Below are 25,269 nucleotides of genomic sequence, written 5' to 3' on the forward strand. Positions count from 1 at the left end.
ACCCAACCACCATCTGAGCCTGCTTCCACAGATGTATGATAAACGTGGCTGACTGGATGAAAGACAACTGTCTCAAGCTCAACGTGAACAAGACAGAAGTCCTAATCTTTGGGAGCAACATCTCGCCATTGAATGACTCATGGTGACCTGCTGAACTCTGCCAATTTTGTGCCTGAGAGACAACCTTGCATTCTCTGCAACATCTTGTACAGCAAGCTATCTATGAAGAAACAGGTGAATGCAGTGTCCTCAGATTGCTTCCGCACCCTATGCATGCTTCTTAAAATCTTCAGGTGGCTCCCAGTCAACACCAGAAGGACGTCACACAAGTCCTCCTCACCAAGAGGCTGGACTACGGGAACACACTCTACGTAGGAGTCACCGCACACCTGCTGAAGAGAATACAGACAATACCAAACTCAGCTGCAAGACTCATCATTGACCTACCCTGATGTACACACATCACACCCTACCTCAAGAAACTACACTGGCTCCCCATCAAGAAGGGATGCCAGTTCAAGACGCTGACCCACGCATACAATGCCCTGCACAACAAAGGGCCATCTAAAATCAACAAACCCATGACCTTCCACCAACCGACCAGACACCTACAATCCGCCTCCCTCTTCGTTGCAGACACCCTCCCGGATCTGCCGAAGTAACAGCAGAGGATGCTCCTTCTCACACTTGGCGGCAAAAGCTTGAAAAGACCGTCCCCTGTACCTCAGGACCGCCCCATCTCTCCAGCATTTCAGCAAAGGACTCAAGGTGAGGCTATTCGAATGAACAGATCACCATGAGGCAGTTAGCATCTCAGACGCCTTGAGACCCTTCAAGGGTAATTTGCCACACTTTGTAAATCCTTGATTTATTGAAGTCACAAAGGCCCATCTCCAGGGCAACTTGTTTGATTTCATCCAGGTTTCAGGTGAGACTGCAAAAGATCTGCAGTGTTGCCGCTCAACTACAATTGAACCAGCAGTAGATCACTCTCCCTGCCCCACCCAGAGCTGACTGTGCTAACAGATGCGTCATTGCTGGAACAGGGACGTCATTTGGGAGAGGTGGAGATTAGAAGACTCTAGTCTTCAGTGGAGACCTGTCTTCACATCGTCCTGTTGGAGTTGCGGGCCATTTGCCTGGTGCTCAAAGCCTTCCTCCCATCCATCAAAGAGAGGCTGGTTCAGGTCCTCATGACAACACCATCTTTATGTGATATTGCAACAAATAAGGTGAGTGGAGTCCTGGGCCCTGTGCCAAGAAGCACTTTGTCTCTGGCGCCCTTTCTTGTGATTGGATGGCTTTATCTCCCTCAGGTGTTTGCTTTTGGTTTAGTAGCTTTCCTGTCCAACATTTCAGTCATACTTTGTTGACACTGGATAAGTTGAATCCATCTAATGCTTACTTTATAATACGTTTGTTTTTTAGTTTGTATTTAACAATGCAGTACACATTTTCTTCTCTCAGCCATTCTTGTTCTATGCTCTCCTGCACACTCTATTTGTATTCCTGTTCTCTGCTTCTTGATGCTCCGTCCAACTTTACATTGTGTGTTTATTCATTTAACAAGGCCTCAGCAGCAAACCGCATCCGGGCTGGCTGCTTTCTTTGTGTTTCTGCACACTATCATCGCCTTTCTTTTGTGCCTTTGTTCTCCACTCGCTGATGCAGACCAGCCTCACTTCCCACTACTCTTTCATTTTTTAAATTTATAAAAAATAAATTTGCAGTTATCCAGCAGCTGCAAGATGCTGTTGGGCCGCTCTTTTTTGTGCTTAAGCTAACTTTCTTTAATTTAAATCAAATTTAGGACCATGCATGCAAGTGCGCTTGCATGCGACCATTAAAAAAAAAAGCAATGGCAAAGTCAGTAGCTCGTCATTTTAGAGCCGAAATCTGTTGACTGTCAATGGTTATCTGGTCTAGTTAGCTAAACCACTCCTTTTTTTTTTCTTCTCCTTTTAGCACTGTTTTATGAGTTATCTTTAACCTGGGTACCAATCATAGGACTAATGAGCGTAGATCTATTCATCCAGTTTCCCAGTTGTGCCTTTTGACATGACCGTAAAATGTTCTGTAGGAAACATCAGAAACTATAAGGAAATGTGTCATGATAGTGAATTTAATAGAAGGCTGCTTTCTTCATTTTAGCCCTATGCTGTACAGAAGCTCCGAGCTGTTGCTGGTGTGATGATCACAGCATCCCATAACCGTAAAGAAGACAATGGCTACAAGGTAAATGTTCAGTTGACATTTGTAACATTTGTAAGTTTGTAACAATTTGTCAATTGTTTACCTCAAAGTGATGAAAGCATTGTGCGCAATTCTGTTTTTTATGCTTCACTGTAATCTATGGTCACGCCTTCTCTAGCCATTGGTTGTTCCAAATATCATTCCCTTTTTTCCACACAAAATATAATAATAATTGATTGATTGTAAGAGTGATTCATGACATATGGGGGTTTGCCTTTGCACTGCCAGAGGTACTTGTTTCATGTGCTGGTGAGTGACTGTATATAAACATGTTGAAGTAAACAGCAAGACTGGGACCGCACTGACTCTTACATGAACAAATTCACATCGTTGCTGCTTTGTGGTGAATGAGGATTGAATGAAATAGTGAATGAGTACACATGCTTAGCACAGCTTAACCTATCTTTAGCACTGATATACTGCGAGTTGTTTTTAGGGAAGATTACTATATTTTTTGGACTGTGAGATTTGTTGATCTGACAACCAGCTGTCACCATGGCTGACAGAGTAGTGCCTATTTAAACCTTGTTCATCTTGTGTTAACAAGATTTACACAGATTACCCACATTCTCAATGTATTTATTACCTTTAACCAAGTCATAAGGCATCAGAGTGCAATATTTGTAAGACTTTTACAACTAAAACATTTAAGGACCGAGAAAGGAGATTAGCTTTATTACTTATGTATACAGAGAATGTTCCTCCTAAAGGAGATGGCCCCCCTTCAGAGGAGGAGTCTGTGAAAAGTGCCTCTCCAAGCACTTCCACAAAGGCAGTGCACAAAAGGAGACTTGTACAGTTTCCTGAGCATGATATATTTGGTACAACGCTTGCAGCCCCCTCCTCTGGTAATTCAAACGATAAGCATACCTCTAGGCACCGTAGAGGGGTTCAACGTGAAGAAGAAATCCTCAAAAGACGTATCTTCAGAGGAAACATCGTTGACGACGAGACCGTCGCTGCCGCTGATATCTGCACAGTCATCAACAACGAAAACTATTTTTGGCAAACATGTTGATGAAGTTAGCAAGGTCTTAAAATTGACACTGCGAAGGCATTAGAATTTTGCAGTATTGTAGATTTGTGATGTCTCGGTTTCGTGGCTCAAGAATATCACAACATTTCAGAGAAGATTGTCAATATGGAGGTCTGGGATGTTTGTATTATGCTTAAAGACAGTTTGGATACCATCAAGGATGCTCCTTTCTCTTTAATTATCAAACACATTGACTCTCACAAACCTTAACCGGTGTACAGCAATCACCTCATTGTTAAATGCATTTTTGAAAGAAGCTAGGCATGCAGACTTCATATCCAGCATCCATCTCAACATAAAAGTAAAATCCCTGCATTTATCACTGCAGGATGGAACATCACTGGTTTCCCGCAAAAAACATTAAAACTAAAACAAAAAAGTAGTCGGGCAAGCAGGTTTCATTTTCCAGCATTCATCTCAACAGCAAGCCAACTCTCGATTGCCCAGCATTCACCTCTCCAGAATGTGACATCACTGCATTTTAATCAAAGGAGGGACGGGGAGCCGAGTTTTTGAGGTCCTGCACACAGGCTCCCAGAGGCAAAGAGTTTGAAGGGAGTGAGCAGTTCCTAGTTGGACATGGGGGAAGGAGGGAAAGACAGGTCTTTCTTCGTAATGCCCTCACCCACTCCAAGGGATGTCATGCTTCATCATTTGGGCATTTGCCCCTTGTCAAGCCGGCGCTGTAATGCCTGACGGGCTCCCGAGACCGGGGCTCTTTGTCGGGGATCTTTAGAAGAAGCCGTTAGGTGCGTGCGGGTGTGGGGGCTAGGTAGTGCATGAGAAGTGAAGTGGGATGAAATAGGTCTGGACCAGTCCTGCTTAACATGTTTCGCGCCCAGACTGCCACTAATGGGTCAACTGGCACTTCGTCAGGACCTTGAAACTAAATGTGATAGGTGCACTACCGTCTGGTAATCAGTCAATTACACCAGGGATGGTAGGGAGTATCCTAGTAGACTTGTACTGGGGAATACTTTAGACCTGTGTAGAGGGGGAGAAAAAGGGGGAGAAAAAGAGGGAGAAAAAGGGGAACGGACAACCAAGGGAAGTAAAACAAAATGAAAATAAATTAAAATAGAGGCAGTTGTCCACTCTATAGCAACATGTTCAAATCGAGAGAACAGTAGTGACCAGTAAAATAATCAAAATAAATTGAGACACACTATTACGCGTCAAGGATAAAAGCAGAAGTAATTGTCATGAGGGTTCTTGGCCCAACGCTGCACCCAAATGGCACACCAGTTATTGGATACCTGTTCCCTCAGCATATTGATGTCTCTTATCTGTTTTGATTTATTATTGGTTCTTAAAGGATTTGGTTGAAATGTTATAAAAGAAGATATCTAATGAACAGATGCGGCATTTATATATATGTGTGTGTATATATGTATATATATATATATATATATATATCCAACCAAGAAATGCGCCACACCCGGTTCCTGGACAGAAATGCTTTATTTCAATTGGCGCAGGTAATCACGTGTCAGAGGCACCTGACGCGTTTCAGCATATTGCCTTCTTCAGAGGTGTGTCCTCTTTTGTGCAATGACCCAGTTGGTGCTTGATCACACACCCCATTGTTAGCCACACTCCAACTCCCACAATGCACTTCGTGAGACAGAATGGTTTCCATGTAATCCTCGTGATGTTAATCGATTATTGTCTCAAATGTCTCAATATAAACAGGTAAGTGGGGCACAGCGGGGGACTGGTGCACTTCCATGGACACGTAGTTGCCACACATTAAAATCAGCGCCGAGTCCATGACCTGCTTCACAAGGCGGTAGTCTCGCTTTGCTCCCTTTCTCGCCCCTGCTCACAATAATCGCCGGCATTCCTTAGGCTTGTGATGGGGAGAGCGGGTCATGTCCCCCAAATTTAAATCCTCCAAGAAATACTGCCGACGGGGACCCCCAACCCTGCAGGGCGGTCATGGCAAATACGGGAGACAGCAATTCCTGCAAATAACATCCAACCAAGAAATGCGCCACACCCGGTTACTGGACAGAAATGCTTTATTTCAATTGGCGCAGGTAATCACGTGTCAGAGGCACCTGACGCGTTTCAGCATATTACCTTCTTCAGAGGTGTGTCCTCTTTCGTGCAATGACCCAGTTGGTGCTTGATCACACACCCCATTGTTAGCCACACTCCAACTCCCACAATGCACTTCGTGAGACAGAATGGTTTCCATGTAATCCTCGTGATGTTAATCGATTACTGTCTCAAATGTCTCAATATAAACAGGTAAGTGGGTCACAACGGGGGACTGGTGCACTTCCATGGACACGTAGTTGCCACACATTAAAATCAGCGCTGAGTCCAGGACCTGCTTCACAAGGTGGTAGCCTCGCTTTGCTCCCTTTCTTGCCCCATATATATATGGATCTGTTTGTTCAGGAAACGTTCTAAGATACAATTCAAGAGTTGAGTTCCAATATGAATAACATTATTGCTATTTTGTTTCGCACTACGGATTGCTGTTATGAACAGGCATACCAAACACTACTATCCTGGCTCTCGATTGGATTGGATTGGACAACTCTGAAACATCAAAAGTAACCGTCGGATAAATGGACGGTACTGAGGGTGACGCATGTAAAGATTGGCGTTCACGCCGTAGCAAATCTACAATTTTGAACCAATCGAGACTGTTCTTACCGATGGTGTTATTCTGATGAACGAAAGGTAATGTCGTGTCAGGATCTTGAACGGCAAATGCGGCAGCGGTAATTTAAAAGCCCCGTGTTTTAGAGTTGTATATTCCGTGGAACTGAGACGCGTTTCTTCACACGATCTTTCCAGTAAGTGGGTTATAATCCCCTTTTTTCATTCATGTTCAGAGCACTCAGGTCCGTTATTGCACACTCTAATACACTCCCATCCCGACGGGTACGGCCACGCACGATAACACATCAGTTGTCAACTATCGGCAACTACTTTTAGGTAAGTGCTTGTTTATGCCTAATAGTTTCTATCGATAAAGGGTCATGAGCAACAGATTTCTCACCTTTTTTGATAATTCTTTGATCGTAGCCTTTCGACAGGGAGGCTGGAGTATACTGCATTTTCATAGGTGAGCGAAATATCACATCCTTAGGCATTAGCATGCTTTCTCTTGTACCGCTGTCATATTATCACTATCGGGCACACAGCTTCACACGTATAATACCTTCTTACACTCCGATCTTGAGCTTTATTATTACGTATTTTTTGTGTGCACTTTTGGGTTCACTAATCATTGGTGTTATTCACAGTCTTTGACAGGTCCCATTTGGAATTTTAGGTGTATATGGTATGTTGTATTGCACTGAACACCTGCACATTTGCACCTGAACCCGCATAGGGTTAATAAACGCGTGCATGACAGTAACACTGAGGCACGTTGGGTATTGAAGCCTTACATGTTTAGTAGCCAACATGAGACTTTGATATGAATATAATAGATTGTATTTAATTATAGGTTGGCCCCTGACGAAGGGACTTGTTCCGTCCCGAAATGCATCGGGCATCTACGAAAAAAAGTTCATTTTATGTCAATGGATTTATTTGTGTATAATCCTCAGTTGGAAATCACTTATGGATATATTTATATTCCTGTGTTGAAACATGCATATAGTGTATGTATAATTATGTGTTATCATTATGATTTATGTGTGAATATATAAAGTGGATATTCAGACGCATTAATGGATTAATGTATTTCATGGTTTGATGTTTTGTCTCTTTTGAGACTTGGGCATTATCACCCAGTGAACTGTGCACAGCACCATCAAGTCCATGCACTTGTAACAGTTTCTTGGCGATGACAAGGACACGTAATGAGAGAGATACAATTGCGTGTGTTGCAATTCATGTGTTTTTTCTGGGTCCAGGTCCAGTTGTGGGTGAATTGGATAGTTTTAGTCGCTCATGTTAGCGGGCAAACTATACATTGGCTGCAAGTATAGTGTCCGATAATCGGGGGCAAGTTCCACAATGTGGTGGGTACTGTGGAAGCAGCTTTTTTTGGTCTGGTGTTGATCAATACATCCTTGATGTTGGCAGTTCTGTTTGAAGGCAAACCAAGGTTTGCTTAGGGTCAGGTCACCCGTATCAAGTATTTTCCAGTGTTTGTTTAGGACCCTTTTTAACATGTTTGACTCCGAAGTATAGGTCGTGACACATGTAATAAGGTCAGTTTCGGGTTTAGTCTGTGTTTCAAGGAGGCTTAACCTGTTGGTGTTACGTGCTCGTTTTTGTGCATTGGTGATAATGCGTGTGGGGTATTGTCTAGCCAGGTGGGTACTAAGCTCTGATGCTTGTCTTTTGTAGTCTTCAACATTACTACAGTTCCTACGTATGTGTAAGAATTGGCCGTACGGTAGATTCTCCCTCAGGGCCTTGGGATGGAAACTTGATAAAGAAGGGGACAGTGGCTATCGGTAGGTTTCTTATAGGTGATCGTTTTTCTATCTGTCTGGTTTTTTGATGATCGTCAGATCAAGGAAAGCGAGTTCATGATCGGGGCAATTGGCTGTGAATTTAAGGTAAGGGTTAAGGTCATTCATCCACGTTGGGAAGCTAGGGATCACATCTTTATTGCCCTTCCAGAAGATCAAAATGTCGTCGATATAACGTCTCCAAAGGAGAACGTTATTCGAGAAGGGATTGGTGTCTGTGAGGACATATTTCGCCTCAAAGTCCGACATGTAAAGACATGCCAGACTAGGGACGAAAGTGCTGCCCATCAGAGTACCTTGTGTCTGGTGGAACAACTGTTCTTCAAACTGAAAAAGGTTTTCAGTGAGTGCGATGTGAGCCCATTCCATGATGAAACTGATGGGAGTGGGTGAGTACCAAGTAGTGTTATGTAGTTTTTTCTCCACTGCCTCAAGAGTGTTGAGTTGGGGAATGTTCGTATAGAGGGTCTCCACATCCAGTGTAAGAAATACATCTGGTAGAGGGCCCTCTGTTGGTGGTTTCAATGAGTCTCAAGGCATCTCTAGTGTCTCGGAGAAAGGTAGGGGTTCTGCGGACCAGTGGGCAGAAAAAGTGGTCGCAACATTTGGACAAAGGTTCCAGGATTGACCCTATGCCCGAGACGATGGGTCTCCCAGGTGGTGGGGTGTCCCCTTTGTGGATTTTGGACAACGTATAAAAGTAGGGCAGTCTGGGATTGTGGTTTATCAGGAACTCTGCTTCGTTTTTGGGGATCCACCCCTGGTTGAGTGCTGCTGTGACCATTGAACTTATTCTGGTCTGGAGGCGTGTGGTTGAATCTAGGGTGAGGGGAGTGTAGTAGTTGTTGTTCAGCAACTGGCGTAGACATTCCGTCCGGTAGTCTATGCTGGCCATTATGACAATGGCTCCCCCTTTGTCTGCCTCCTTTGTTATGGTTGGGCCGTTTGATAGTGCTTTTATGGCTTCAGTTTCAGCATTAGGGATGTTGGAGAACTTGGCTTCAGAGCGCTTCTCTGTTATTTCTTTAAGGACGGCTTTTTCGAAGGTAAGTACTTCTGGTGGCTCTTGGTCGTGAAGATGGAAGGTTTTCGCAAGCTGGTATCTGTTGAAGGTAAATCCGGTTGGTTGCCAAAGTAAGCCTTTAGGCGTATCATCCTAAAAAGATTTTGAACCCGAAACTGACCTTATTACATGTCACGAACTATACCTCTGAGTCAAACATGTTAAAAAGGGTCATAAACAAACACTGGAAAATACTTGATACGGGTGACCTGACCCTAAGCAAACCTAGGTTTGCCTTCAAACGAACGGCCAACATCAAGGATCTATTGATCAACACCAGACCAAAAAAAAACTGCTTCCACAGCACCCACCACGTTGTGGAACTTGTCCCCGGTTACCGGACACTATCCTTGCGGCCAATGTATAGTCTGCCCGCTAACACGAGCGACTAAAACTATCCAACTCACCCACAACTGGACCTGGCCCTAGAAAAAATACACGAATTGCAACACACGCCATTTTATCTATCTCATTACGTGTCCTTGTCATCGCCAATACATAGGGATGACTACCCGCGCAGTGAAGACAAGAATTACTGAGCATAGGAGTAATTTCCGTTGCAAAAAAAAATTACAAAAATGTGTAGAACAAAATCACACCCCCAACGAATTACAATGGATGGTCCTAGAAGACTTTCCCACCATCACTAAGGAAGCCTTATTCAGGAAAGAACAATGTTGGGTATTTAAATTGGGAGGACACACTAGGGGACTCAACGATGACATACCCTGGGCAGAACTGCACCACTAGGACCTCTCTTTCCTGTTCCTATGCTGCCCCACCTTGCCGCTCACCATCCATTTGGCCACTACCATGACAAACCTTTGACCACCTTCAGTAAGAACAGGACACCGTAGTCAGGCATGGATATGTCACTGATGTAATATACTTATAAGGATGCCTTCTAGACATAGTAATGAAAGCACTAAGTATTCTATCCTCCAATTAACTGTCTACGCGAGGTATCAACCTATCACCAATGGGTAAATCAATGGTATCATACACCTTCCAACATGATGTCACTAATTACGATAGCAACTATCTATTTCGTTTTCTACTTTAACTCCGAGAAAAAGAATTCTTTTTCTTTTGAGTGCCGCTCTATAGAAGCACACTTTCTCGAGTAGCAAACGCGAACATATGTCAAAAGTTCCCCTTACACATCCCATCCAACATGGCCTTTCTCAGCAGAATACCGGTTTTCCAAGATGGCATCTACTCAATTTAATTATTTCCTTTGAGTGTCATTAAGATCCCACACACTCGAGTTGGATACACAAACGTTTTTCCTGTCAATCAAGTTTCCCAAATCATCCTTCCAACATGGCTGCCACGCTTAATCACGCTCCACGCTCCTTTGAGTGCCATTAAGATCCCACACTCTCTAGTTAGATATATGAACGTTTTTATGTCCTCTCAATAAAGTTTCCCAATAACATCCTTCCAACATGGCCGCCACGCTCAATCACGCTCCACACACCGCTATTTATAGCTAAATACCGGAAGTCTTCCTCACGGGGCCCTGAGCAAGGTTAGGACGACTGCTAGTTGCCCGCCTACACCTGTGAGTATACGCCTGCACTTCCCATTTGACCGGTAAGCTACCACCGCTTGATGCTACATTTTTAGTGCTCTGTTTGTTTTCACAGCGATCGGAGCAACGACGTGCTCTGGTCTATCCCCTCCAGCCTTAGACTGTTTAGCTAGAGGTGAGTGTTACCGTTCCTTCCCCTTGTTATTGTCTCTGTTGGTTAGAGTTACCATCCTTGCTACGTTGCCCACGAAGTACGTGATACTGCGCCTTCCTGATCACTCCACACTTTATCTTGCCCAGCCATCGGCACCACCCCATCACTACTTTCCTGCGCTGTCCGTAATCCTTGCGCACCCGTCTTGCTAGGGTCACGACGGTTTATATGTGATCTTATGGTCTCTGGCTTTTACAATTAGTTTATGCCACCTTTTCACCACCGGCGAGCAAATCGGAGCTACCGCTTCGCTTTGTCTTGCGAGCTACACGGAGCTTTGGCTCGTGATTTCCTTCCCACCTCTGTCACATGACCACGCACGTCCTTCATCACAGTGCGCTTTCAAGGCGCTGACGTTCATCTGATTGTACCTTTACCGTATAGTTATTGTGTACCGCATTACAATCCAGAGATGTTTCTAAAGACCAGCAGCTAACATACGCAATTGTGATACTCACGATGTCACATACCACACTTTGCATGAATTCCCTTGCGCCCTCTAATCGTGACAACTTCATAGCCACTGTATTGCTAGACACCTAGTCACAGTACTAGCGCCGCTTTTTATACACCGCGTCTTTTTCTTTTATACACTAACTTTGGGCCAGGAACCCTCATGACAAGTACTTCTACATTTATCCTTGTATCGTAATAGTGTGTCTCAATTTATTTTGATTATTTTACTTGTCGCTACTGTTCGCTCGATTTGAACATGTTGCTATAGAGTTGACAACTGCCTCTATTTTAATTTAGTTTCATTTTGTTTTACTTCCCTTGGTTGTCCGTTCCCCTTTTTCTCCCCCTCTCCACAGGTCTAAAGTATTCCCCAGTACAAGTCTACTAGGATACTCCCTACCGTCCCTGGTATAATTGACTCGTATTACCAGACGGTAGTGCACCTATCACATTTAGTTTCACGGTCCTCACGAAGTGCCAATTGACTCGCTAGGGGCAGTCTGGACACGAAACATGTTGACCATCGACACTTTACCAGCCCTTTAGGAACATTATTCCAATACAGGGGCGCACACACCAATTTTGACTAGGCTAGAGCTACCTAATAATTAAAACGTGACTTAAGCAGGACTGCTCCAGACCTATTTCATCCCACTTCACTTCTCGTGCACTACCTAGCCCCCACACCCGCACGCATCTAACGACTTCTTCTAAAGATCCTCTCGGGAGCCCGTCAGGCATTGCAGTGCCGGCCTGACGAGGGGCAAATGCCCCAATTATGAAGCATGACATCCCTTGGGGTGTGTGAGGGCATTATGAAGAAAGACCTGTCTTTCCCTCCTTCCCCCATGTCCAACTAGGAACTGCTCACCTCCCTTCAAACACATCACTGCATTTGTCAGCATCTGTTACTACGAGAAGTGACATCATTGGTTTCTGACTGTCATTTTCTTCCTCCTCGTCTACTTTGGGCAGTTTTCAGAGCATCTCACAACCTAGGCTTCCCCAACTAAGGTTGGACACAGACTAGTGTCACCTGTATGACCTGTTTGGACGTGGAAGGACCTAGAGGCAGAATCCCCTCTCCACGTAAACTATTTTCATTGTGTGTCTCACAGACATCATATTTCACACCATTCTCACACTCACACCTTGCTAACACAATCACCTGTTTGTAGAACTAATGCTTCTAGCCTCATCCACACACCATTCACTAGAATAAACTCTGCTCTCACAACGCAGCACATGCAATTGATGCTTGTCAGTGCGCACACTGCAGCCATACACGATCCGCAGCAATACACCCTCCAGACACCAATTGCATCTTTACTAAGTGCAGCCTAGATAGACTGTATATAACTGAAATCTCGTTCACATCCTCTTCCTGGAATTTCTCATCCCTAATTATTATAGTATCCAACACATAGACCGTACACAGAGAATGGGAAAGGGACTTGCAATCATACTTAGGACTTTCTGCCTCTGCGCTCTTAGTAACTACAACATTATTATATTTTATGAGCTCCTTTTCTGCCACTTCCCTCTCTCAACTTTCAAAGCAGCCTTCTTTCATCTGATCTGCAGACAGCTACTACCTAAAAGAAATCTCCGACCTCATCTCTGTCCCCTCCAGCATATCCACCTCATAGTCCTCCAAGACTTCACCATCCCATACAGCTCATGCATGAAAAGTCTGAAATAAGCAATTTTTGGTGGGAGTTTTATATAGCTTGAACTCGACTTGAATGTATCGGGTATCAGAGCGCTTTACATGAGCACCAGTTGCGTTATAGACGGACACATTAATTTTTGTTAGGCACAGGGAGATTAAGTGATTTTCCCAGAATCACAGGATATTGAATGTCGTTGTTGAGACTCATACCAGGTTCCACAGCTTTGAAGTAGACCGCTCTAGCTTCTCAACACAGTGGAAATGAAACCACGGATCAATAATCCAATCCAGTTCAAAAGCAACACACTGAACCAAATTCTATCAATGTTTCATAATATCCTTCGCCAGACACCTTAGCCCTGGACTGCCCACTTTGCCATCTCCTTCATCATAACATAAAGGAGATCCGTGGGCCTCTTCTTTTCTATTTATGCACCATATCGTTTGGTGACATTATTTCCTCCTTTAGCTTGTCATATCATCTTTATTTGATTATGTTCAGATATTTAATTCTTTGCAAATTCCACACTTGTACTTCAAACACACATCTCTGATTGTCTCCCAGCTATACATCACTGGATGATGCTGTTATGTTTAAATTATGCTGAAACTAAGGAAGTGTTATTCCCATCCTCATTTGTACCTTTCACCCTGGTTGACTCCATCCCATCCCCCCACTTCACTGAGATTCATCTAATCTGCTCTGAACCTAAGTGATCTGTTCATCCCATCATTTAAGATGGATGCCTTCTGCACCAACATAGCCATAGCAGCACATTTCCAACTAGTTACCATCCATAAAATCCTCTCCCTGATTTCTTTCAACAGTGCCTAATGATTTCTTGACTCATTGGTTTTCAGCAGACTGGACTAATGCAATAATCTGCAGTTCCATCGTCCTTACTCCTACTACTCCCTATAAAGGGTCTGAACATTGTATCCCAAACTTCGAGTCTCCCCAGGCTTAACCTCACTTCAACCTACCTCGTCGAAGTAGGGTGGGTAAACACAAGAAAAAAGAGCATTCTATAAATTACTAGTATAAATGTACAAATCTATCAATCAATCAATATCTTTATTCGGTCTGATTAGGAATAGATCATAAAAGTACATAGAAATATTGCACATAGTCATGATTACACATAACATTTAAAAATAATCTTACATTGAGAACAATTAAGAAAGGATATATACTCATAGAAAGATTTAAAATTCCATAGTACATCAGATATCCATACTTAAAATAAGCAAAAAGTGCTAGTCGTAAATAAATTTGAAAACACCATTGCACTCGAATAGAAAATTGCCGAGGTTTGAAAAGAATGATGGGAAAGGAGAAAGAACAAAAACCTCAAAACAGGTCCGCTATGCGCCCCTACTTTCCCCAAAATTAAACTAAAACATCTTGACCAAGCTCCTTCTGCTAAGCCACATTGCACATACAATTCTGACAAATTATCCTGTCCTAGTTTTTCTTGCCCTGATGGCTGCTTTCAGAAAGGCGCAGACACAGTAAACAGTTTCAGGTAAACTTAGGAATTGCAGGTGAAGGAGAGCTGGTCTACAGCTTTGGAAACCTAACCTCTGTAACAGAGGTGTCAGAAAGTGCTTTTGTGCTGATCTGTGAAATTTGCTAAAGAACATAACGTGCAATAGTGATTGTGCAGAGTGATTGTCACAGGGACAAGTGGATACTAAGTTTACCTCTGGATCAATTTTTTTTTTTTTTTTAAGTAAGGGCCAATGAATTAACCCTGCTCTCAAGCGAAAGAGAAGTGATGGCTCCCATCTAGACAAATCCAGATATAAGTACAAGGGAGGTTCATCTGTGTATAAAAGACTACAGTAATTAAAAACCGAGGGTTTAAACAACTCTATTTTTAATCTTGTGTTTGCACAATAGTCCTTAAATAATGTATTCACCTCCTCCCTAACGTTTTTGGGTATACAACTGGGATCAGTAAGCCAGGAGGATAAACCCAGGGATCCAAAAGTGTCCCTTATCCCAGCCAAGGTATGGAATAAGTCTTGTCCATCATTAGGCAGTTGAGTATAATGTCCTTAAAATGCTTAGCTGCAGTGTTCAGCCAAATGCTAACCCATAATAAAAGTGATGCCAGCTGAATCTTATCCGCTATAAATCCCTGGTTTAACTTGAAGTGGGTAATAAGACTAGAGATGGACGGTGGTAAATTCAGCAACCGTCGCAAAAAGCGTTTTTCCTCAACGTGCAAAGAGCAACATTTATTAAAATTCCCAAACTCCTGCACCATAGAAAGCTGCAATACTTCACTTCGAGCTATATACCTTCAGTGGAGGTAGCACGGTCTCGCAAATATATTGTTTAATAAGGTTACAGATTGTGATGGCGGTTTTACTTAATTAAAGGCTAGCCTGGGAAAGATGGGAATTCGACAGCCCTGATGAACTAAAGGTGAACCCTAGATAACAAAAGTTGTCAAAACTCGTGAGTTCATGCCCGTTGATACAATTTTGTTTACCCTTAGTTTGGCCGGTCCACAAGACATGATATGTGAATTAGTGTAGTTAGTTTTTAGGTTCATGTTTTGCATAAACTAAGCAAAGTGGTCCACCTGATGCCTCAATGCATTTGGAGTGAGGGCTAGCAATACTGTGTCGGTATACAGTAGCGCAGGATTTGGTGCACCTACGATTCTAGGTATATCTGGATGGGAGGAGGATAATTCAACTGTTAAATCGTTAGTATATAAAATAAATAATAAGGGTGCCAATATACACCCCTGCCTCACACCACTCTTCAAGGGAAAATCGGAAGAGAGCTCACCATGAGAATTTAAGTGGACTCTAGCTGGGAGATCTGAATGTAAGGAGTGCAGAAAGTTTACCAAAGGAGGGCCCACGCCCTGATCCAGCAACATTAGCCAAAGTTTGGTTCTGTTCACTGAATGAAAGGCGGTGGATAAATCCATAAAAGCTAAGTAAATAGGGGCGCACCTGGCCTTGGTATATTCAGAAATTGTCAGAGCCATGTTCAAACATAGTGCATTAGTTCCTAGTTTCGGACGGAAACCAAACTGAGAGGGGGAGAAGTATGTCCTTGTTAGCTGCCCAATTGACCAAACTGTTATAGATGACTCTTTCGATTATTTTAATAATGCTGTTGAGTGAAATAGGCCGATAGCACTTGGACGACATACAATCCCCTTTTTAAATAGAAACAATTTTGCGGTAGTCCATGAAGGAGGAACATTAACTAATAAGCTGGTATTAAATGTATTCGTGATAAGAGGACACCAAATCTCAGGCATGGATTTCAGCAGGTCCATAGGGACCCCGTCTGGGCCTGGCGCTTTCCCACCCTTACTGTAATGGATAGCCTACTCCACTTCCTGCAACGCTAATAAAAGTGGGGGGGAGTTCTGAAATCTATTGCACAGAACAGATGACATAATTGGGGTGTCCTCAATATTGTAAATAGAAGAAAAGTGGGTAACCCAATCCGCAAAAAGAGCATTATATAAATTACTAAATTATTAGTATAAATGTACAAATCAATTAACATCCTAGCCTTCAGCTCCGTTGCCGATCTTATGCTGCTCATTGGCACCTAACTTTCGAACTGCAAATCACATCCTTCGGGCTACACCTAAGCCACAGTGTGTGTCTTCCAACTTTCGTGCCTTTTGCATACCAGACCCACTTTGTTGGTATGCTTTACAATCTCTTGCCTGATCCTTCGACTCTATTTTGAGTTCACAATTCCACAGATATAATGGCTATTGCAACATAAGTTGCAACCTGGATAACAACTTATTCTACTTTGTTTTGTGTTGTAAGGCAACCACATGTGGTACTGCAAAGATCAGGGAGGCGTGGGGTCGTGGGCTTTATTCCAGGAAGAGCTTCAACTCGGAGAAATGCCTCTGAGGTCAAACCACTTCCAGACGGCCACCCATTTGACAGGCTCAGCAAGCTTAGCAGACGTCATCTTGTACGCAGAGATGCATCCTTTGGCTGGATCTTTTAGCCACTGGCAAGAAAACATAGTATCGCCATTACTGCGCACTGGGGTTTCCATCAAGGGGCTCACTGGGAGACTTATTCCACCCGCAGTGGGACTCTGGTCTACTGTACGTCTTCTCACTGCCAGAAGTGCTGCTCTTATTTATGGAGATCCTTAAGGAGGCCTGGGTACTCTGATCTGCTGAGTCTGACAGTTTGCACACAGGTCTGCCTACATTTTCAGGAGTACCTTCTGTCGCAGCATGTACACACACACATATATTAACATGCTTATGTAATATGAAAAAGAGGAGGTAACAAATTGTTTCGTTTTGCTGTCTTTATTTTTATAAATTGTAATACAGCAATGGGTAATATTGTGGGATGTGGAATTAGGCAATCTTTTGACTGCAGCATCTACCGCATAACCATGGATTTACTGCATTTACCATACAATTTGCAAACATTGTTGCATGTCTTAAAATGGTCGCCACCAGATCATGATTTTCAGTAATATCATGAATTTAGCACTGCGCCTTGTGTTTTTTAATTTTCTTTTTTGTGAGTTTTTCCACACCTCTGGGTGCCTACCAGCGTTCCATCGTGGTCAGGCACCTCTCGTGGTATCCACATGTCTTTGTAAGAATTGTGCTGTTGCCTTTAACCGTAGCTACCACCAGACTCTTCTGGGCAACGGACAATACAAATCTCAAGTCACTGAACACGAAAGACTTTAAAGACTCCATGCCTTTCGATGCACATTACTATACTAATCTGTTCCAGCGACTGCAGGCTTTCAGGCCCCTAGAATGGCATTTGCTATCTCATTAGGAAGGCAAAAGGATTCTTCTAGCACTATAAATCTCCACATATGCAGCCACATCTTCTGTATATTGACCGTTCGGCTGTCCGAGCTTGTCCATGCTTTACATGTTGGGAAAAGGTGGCCGAATGCTGAATTCTAACAGATAGCCGAACCAAACTATCCTCGCCCAGTCTGAAGCGCTGCCTTTGAACCATGGGCAATCCTCCTGCACTTTCTGTACACTAGATGTGAGAAAATTGGTTGAAACGTGTACAGGATGCCTCAAGACCTGATGAACATGGGTCCTGGTTGGCTCAGCAGGTTGTTCCAGAGTTGAAGGAAGGCTAGACGCCCAAAGGAAGATGCATCATCGGAAGAAAAAGATACTCGTCTTCATTATTAATATTTGTGATTGATAGTTATCTTCCTGCAGATTCCTCACCACTCATCCCCCTCTGCGATGAGCTAGTGCAGTGACTAATGATGCAGCGGAAGTCACATAACAATATTTGTTACCACCTACATATACATACAACCTCAGCTACCACAATACATCAATATATCAGAGTTTGGCCCATAGAACTCAACATCACTGAATTCAATCCAAGTCGCTTTACCATAAGGGTCCTCTGATGGATCTTTTGATCAAGCTAATAGGGACTCGGATAATTAGAGACGGATGGCCACTTCTTCATTGAGGACCTAAAATAAAGAAGTGTCTTCCTAACTTACATAAAACCCAGAATTCTCAATATGATTAAACTCTAAAAACGACATGCGCATAAATAGTTATAACAAGTAAACTTTATCCAGGCTTTAAATTGATTGGTCTAAGCACAAGAATACATTAGTTTCATTTAATACTTTTATTGATTGTATACAAGTGAAGTCGCAATACATCACAGTATGGGCAAAATATATCACAACTTAATATCTAATGGGAGAGAGAGAGAGCAAAATGCAATATCGGAATGCATCATAGAATCTTACAAACCAAAGAAACGTTTACAGATTATCACCAATGGGGAACTCAGGAGGAGCTCAGGAATGCTAGAGCACAGCGTGCAATAGTCGGAGTCAGTCAACTCTTCAGCCGAAAGGTTTTAGCCTACTCGACTTCACCAGCTGGCAAAGTGTAGGGAAAACGATAGGAGAGTTCAGTTCAAGGGAAATCAGAGTTCATTCCGACAGCATGTCAGGCCCATAGGAAAATTCAAAGATAGCCGGCGCCAGTCCTTTTCTCATGGGGCAGTTATACTTCCAATCGTTCATAATTCCATCCCACAAAAGTAGCTTTTCTCAGTTTGCAAAATTTCCATTGGTCAGAGTCTATGGTCTACCCATGGGGTGATCGCTTCCTTACCATAATGATCAGGAAATTGCACATAATGCCATTGTTCAGTGTTAATTATTTTGCCAAATATTCAATTTCATTCCTCCTCGGAACTAGGAGGTTTCATTTGTATCAATCATGTCTGTTCCCAAGCGCTTCTTTGGAGCTTGCAACAAAGTCGACAGAGTTTTGTACTAGCAGAGAGGGTGTCCTTTATTCGAAAACTAGAGAAATAAACTTTTTCAAAAGTTCTCAGGGCAGGTTGTAAAGTTAAGGCCTATGTGGTAGTCTGCTAAAACACTTAATTTCCAAAGATATCCATATTTAATTAAATTAAGATTATTCTATTTCTCTAGCGATTCCACTGTTTCATTGGAATAATATGCAAACACCATTTTATTCTCCATTTAACATTAACTAAATGGCAAAACTTGTTTTTAAATGACATTTCTCTCGACATTTAAAATTGCACGTTTTCATGACGGTGCGGCTGCGTGAGCAGAAATCATTTTATTTTGAAATCCTATTTTTTAAAAGTTACATCTTTGTCACACATGACATTTATAGGCTTTTTCACAGCACATTATAAATCGTGAATTTCATTGACATTATTAGTTTGTCTCGCTCATTAATAATTTTCATCTCACTCTGGTTTACAACCTCACTGCATGCTTTTACGATGCAGGTTGAACTCTTATGTGGTTTACGAGACACACTGTTAGTTATGTTTCTTAAGTATGTGTTAGTATCACACTAGCCAATAAGCAGGAATTAATCGAGGCAAATCATGCTAAGATACTTGCACTCCATCTCTAATAAGATCCCACTATAGGCAAACTTGCTACTGCCTTTACTGCCTCTCTCAAATCCTCTCTATACTTTTCGATAAAGAGAGGGAAAACATTTCAGAAACTGATGTCAGAATGCTAATTGGCTCCTAACATACCTATGTGGCGTCACATAGAGAAGCAGGGTCAGGGCTGGAGTGGTGTGTACAGCCTAGTGGCACTTGAGAACGTTGCTGGCAAAAAACCTCCAAATTCTGTGAAGCTACTACCTCTGTATACAAAAAGACCTGTTCACAATGTGAGTGAGTGATTCATACATCCGTAACAGTTGTCATACGTTTTAGACAATTTTTAAAGCAAGCGATTATTTCATCTATGCTATTCGTCGGTGTAGCTCACTTAGAAAAAGAAAAGGATAGACAAATATTTTGCATACGAGGTAAAGCAGGATGACTATCAAAAAGTCTAAAAACTTATGTCTCCAACACCCAAACGTGGTGAAAAAAAGAGTGAAAAGGAGTGTTGGTGCCTCACGGTAGCAACACCAAGGAGGGTTAAGCAGGATGGTACTCGCCTGCTACCTCAAGATCTCATCATCAGCTACCAACACTCCAAAAGCAAGAAAAATGTGTAGGGAAAACAATGATTGACTGTACAAGCGCTAGGGTGTGTAATTAAAGAAAAAGAACTGTGCTATAGTATGTGCACCATATTGAACCCCATAGTGATATACAATGATATCCAAATTTGAGCTAAATCACACTGGCTTGCGTTTTTTATTCTAAGCTGCGTGACTGCCCATGTTTAAAATGCCGACATGTTTCATTGCCTCCTGGAAAAACTCACGGCAACTTCTTCAGGGCGTGGGGTCTGTTCATTTCACCCTGCACCTCTGTTTGTCAATTAAAAACAATTCTGTTGGAGACAAAAGAAAAATAAACAAACATGACAACACAGGACAGACTTGGTTGGCTACCGGTTTACCACGGGACTGGTATCCTATGTATTGCATTCTGAATCACACCATATCATATTTACCGGGATATTGCCCACCATGGGCATACCTTTACCCTTGAGTCCTTGTGGCTGTGTATACGCATTCAAGGCTCCGCTTATTCAACTCCAAACGTGAGTCTGTAATATATAATGTACAACAACGATTGTGTGACTGCCAGTATCAGATGCCTACCCTAAGTGGTGTCATCCATAATTAATGCTCGTGTATCTCAGTTCTGTTAGGTATCTACTCTGCATCTGAGTCCTTCCTTGAAACTTCCTCGTGTTTGGCATCCTGTTCGGTAAACTGTGACCCCTTGCAGTGGCATACCCTTTATGGAGTTCGTACCTGACCCGTACGCGTCAAAACCTCCCGCTCCAACTGAGGTAGCCCAAGTTCCTATCTTTTAATGTTTTCGTGCCGAGTGCCCCAAGTAAAATTACAAAAATCGAGACTCACCATAGAAGCGTCTGTAACTGGCGTTTACTCAGCCCAGCAACAGCTCGACTGTTGTGTTTCGCGGTTTAAGAACGTGATTACGTTCCCCACGTGACCTAACTTCAAAGGTCCCGTTCTTATCAGGGAATTCACGTAGTGTAAAAAGGTCTGCCATTTTGGAGTGGTGGGTTCCCTACTGTACCACCCCCCATTAGCTTGCAAAGGTATTCTACTGCATATGATTACTGCACCCGACTGGTGGATAATATCGAATATATGTAAATCGACCCATTTGTGACGTTTAAAACCGGAACCAAGGTTTTTCCATAAATACCCCTTCGGGTACATGGTACTTTGTTGTTTTTAGTTATCTGTTGGAAACAGACCAAGTGGTTGATAGAAATACATTGCCATGTCCGATCACTTCTACGTTAGTGAGAGATAAAAGCTTTAAACTCTCATGTTCTCAAATTGTGGCAATGAGAGTTGTGACCCGTTGTAGATGCACTCTTTGGGTTAACTCATTACTGAAAATTTGAACCTATTGGATGTATAGTTCCCAAATTTATACTGTCTGGGATCTATAATAAACTGAATACTAATGAACCTTTGGTGGTGTAAGGGAAGGATTGGGCGATTCATGTATTCACCTTATTCCATTCAATAAGGTCGTTCAGTCCATTTTGATCCACACCCTCCTGGTAAATCCAACGTGCTTCCCTACTAATCAATCTGGATTCCATATTAAACTGATCGCCTGTGACTTTTTCCAGCACTACCCAGCGCACGTCTTGAGAGGTATGTTTTTGTGTCTGAAAATGTTGTACCAATTTGGTGCTCAATTTACCTGCGCGTAGTGTACTAAGGTGTTCTTGTATCCTTGATTTTACCTTCCTGGTGGTAAGGCCGATATAGTGGAGCTCGCAGGGGCATGTTAGTCTATAGATGACATAAGACGTATTACAGTTGCTAAATTTGTTTAGAAACCAGATTTTTTTGTTTGCAAGGGTGACGCTTTTAGTAGGTGATGTAAATGCACAAACAGAGCAATTCCCACACGGGTAATGCCCCGGAGGGATGTTAGTCTCACGTGGACTTATTTTGGGTCTGGTATGGACCAGCCGATCTCGGATGTTCGCTGATCGTTTAAATGCAAAACGGGGTGGAGGCATTTGCATATTGGTGGTACTAAGCAAGTGCCAATGCCTGCGGATAATCTGCCTGATTTTGGTGGAGAGTGGCCCAAAGGTGGTGACCACTGGAATGCATTCACCTTTTTCCTTAGAGGTTTTTTCCAACAGGGCCACACAGGGCGTATTATAGGCTCGTTTTTTTGCTTGTCTTATGACCTTTCTGGGGTATGCTCGATGTTCTAACTTGGTGGCCAATACATTGGATTGTTCAGAATATTCTTGTAAGGTGGAGCAGTTTCGGCGATATCTTAAGAACTGTCCCACAGGCAAGTTGTCGCGGCGGGCTCTGGGATGGTATGATCTATAGTGTAGTAGGGAGTTTTTATCCGTTGATTTGTGATGTACCCTGGTCACGAGCTTCTCATCCTCTGCCTGAATATCAAGGTCCAGATATACTGCAGATGTTTTGCTCATTTCCCAGGTGAACTTTAAACAGCTATCTAGACCATTCAGCCAAGCAAGAAAATCCTTTAGTCTCTCTTCCGTGCCTTCCCATATGCACAGTACATCGTCTATATATCTCTTCCAGAGGACAATGTTCCTCTGGAAGAGATTGGTGTCAGAATGGATGTGGTACGCTTCAAACTGGCCTACATAAATGCAGGCCAGACTGGGGGCGAATGTAGCCCCCATCGAAGTCCCAGACACCTGGAGATATACCTGATCCTTGCATGAGAAGAAGTTTTGGGTCAATGCGATCTCTATGCATTGTAGGACAAAGGTTTGTGGACAGTCATAGAACCATTCAGAATCCCTCAGGGCACGCGCTGCTGCCACCAGCGTCGCCTCCTGAGGGATACTGGTGTACAACGACTCTGTCAATGGTTACAAGGAATTGGTTTGCAGGGTTGTATGAGACTTTCTCCAGTATTCTCAAAACGTCCGTGGTGTCCTGGACGTATGAGGGTTGGGTGATGACACATTCCCTTAAGAAGAAGTCTGCAAACTGTGATAGTGGTTCTAATAATGATTGAATGCCAGAGACAATAGGTCGTCCCGGGGGAGGCTGTTGTTTCTTATGGATTTTGGGTACAATATAGAATGCCGGCATTCTCGGTTTCATGTTAATCAGAAATTCGGCTTCCCTGTATGTAACCCATTTCTTTTCTTTAGCCTCTGTCACCAATTGGATGATGGTCGCCTGCAGGTCATTGGTGGGGTCCCGCGCCAGAGGTCTATAATTACAGCGGTTCCCCAAAAGCCTAGCCACTTCTGTGTCGTAATCAAGGGTATCCATCACTACCACTTCAGCTCGGGATGAATGGGAAAAACTGTCTAATACTAGGAAACGACAAATAAGAATTGCACTCCACGGAGCGCTCATGACGGAATATCTCAGGGCAGGCGCGGCGCCAGCCAGTCTCCTAGTACGCATTGAGCCTAAGATCTTTTTGGAAGACAAGAGATTCCGGGTGGACTGGAGCTACATAGCGAACAAGTGCACCCGAGATTGGCTTGTCTTGATAATTAATACAGCTAAGAGGCTCAGTGATGAACTCCTAAAAGAAATTCTGGAGATAGAGGAAACCCTTAAAGCAGATACCACCATCACTGACACGAAAGAACAATTAGCTAGAATTCAAAATGACCTTAGTGAATACCAGGCATACATGGTCAATCAAAAGATAAAAGGCCTAAAGCGCAATTTAGAGAGGTTTAGCCATGAATGGGCTTTTCCCTACGTTGAAGACCAGTATTACCAGCAGTCTCAACCTCAACCCATGTGTCCACCTGGTGGGAGAGGAGGTCGTCAACAGGGTAGAAGGACACCTAACAACTGGACATTTGATAATACAAGCAGTGAAGATGACGAGACTACTGCCCAAGCATCTACCTCTAACCAAAAGGTTAGATTCAATCCCCAGGATAGAACTAACGAGGATTTGGGAGCAATGTTTAGGGTTTTTTTAGGCCAACAGACACACAACATTGCAGATCAAAGGGGGACCAATTACAGAGGCCGGGGACGGGGTCGGGCTCGTCAGAACCCGAACTCAATTTGGCAATCCTTCTCCCCGAGGATCACTCGCAGCAGAGGCAGAACACCCCTTTAACTGTAAATGACAATAACATCGTGGTCAATCTCTCTAAATACCCTCTCACAGATATGGAAATTGAAGTACTTAACAAAGGTTGGGGTTTGTCCCCACCCCCCGGCATGACGGGTTCCAACTTCGGGCAGAACTGTACGGTCTCATGAGGAAGATCAAACTTAAGAAGTTTTTTGATGGGAAGGAAAAGGAAAGTGTATCTAATTTCTCCACAAACCTACGTTGCCCCTCCCAGTTTTGTCCCCCCGGAAATACAGTAGGCCCTGAAACTGTGGTTTTTGAACAGAAGATCTTACAGGATATCAGCCAGATTGAACACAATATGCACACTGTGGGCCACAGTAACATGAGTTCCAGAGACTGGCAGGCATTGAAAAGTCTACAAAACAACCAGACTATCACTATCAAGCCAGCCGATAAAGGCGGGGCGGTGGTAGTGATGGATACCCTTGATTACGACACAGAAGTGGCTAGGCTTTTGGGGAACCGCTGTAATTATAGACCTCTGGTGCGGGACCCCACCAATGACCTGCAGGCGACCATCATCCAATTGGTGACAGAGGCTAAAGAAAAGAAATGGGTTACATACAGGGAAGCCGAATTTCTGATTAACATGAAACCGAGAATGCCGGCATTCTATATTGTACCCAAAATCCATAAGAAACAACAGCCTCCCCCGGGACGACCTATTGTCTCTGGCATTCAATCATTATTAGAACCACTATCACAGTTTGCAGACTTCTTCTTAAGGGAATGTGTCATCACCCAACCCTCATACGTCCAGGACACCACGGACGTTTTGAGAATACTGGAGAATGTCTCATACAACCCTGCAAACCAATTCATTGTAACCATTGACATAGAGTCGTTGTACACCAGTATCCCTCAGGAGGCGACGCTGGTGGCAGCAGCGCGTGCCCTGAGGGATTCTGAATGGTTCTATGACTGTCCACAAACCTTTGTCCTACAATGCATAGAGATCGCATTGACCCAAAACTTCTTCT

General features: G+C 43.2%; 1 protein-coding gene across 1 annotated transcript in view; it reads left to right on the plus strand.

Annotated features, from left to right (window-relative positions):
- Window positions 1-25,269, plus strand: part of PGM2L1 (phosphoglucomutase 2 like 1) — a 670,483-nt gene that overhangs the window by 251,130 nt on the left and 394,084 nt on the right. Inside the window, exon 5 of the mRNA XM_085623364.1 lies at window positions 2,152-2,235. Coding sequence (XP_085479490.1) covers window positions 2,152-2,235 — 84 coding nt within the window. The remainder of the gene's footprint in view (window positions 1-2,151; window positions 2,236-25,269) is intronic.

This window comes from Triturus cristatus, chromosome 8, assembly GCF_964204655.1.
Source record: "Triturus cristatus chromosome 8, aTriCri1.1, whole genome shotgun sequence".
Taxonomy (NCBI): Eukaryota; Metazoa; Chordata; class Amphibia; order Caudata; family Salamandridae; genus Triturus; species Triturus cristatus.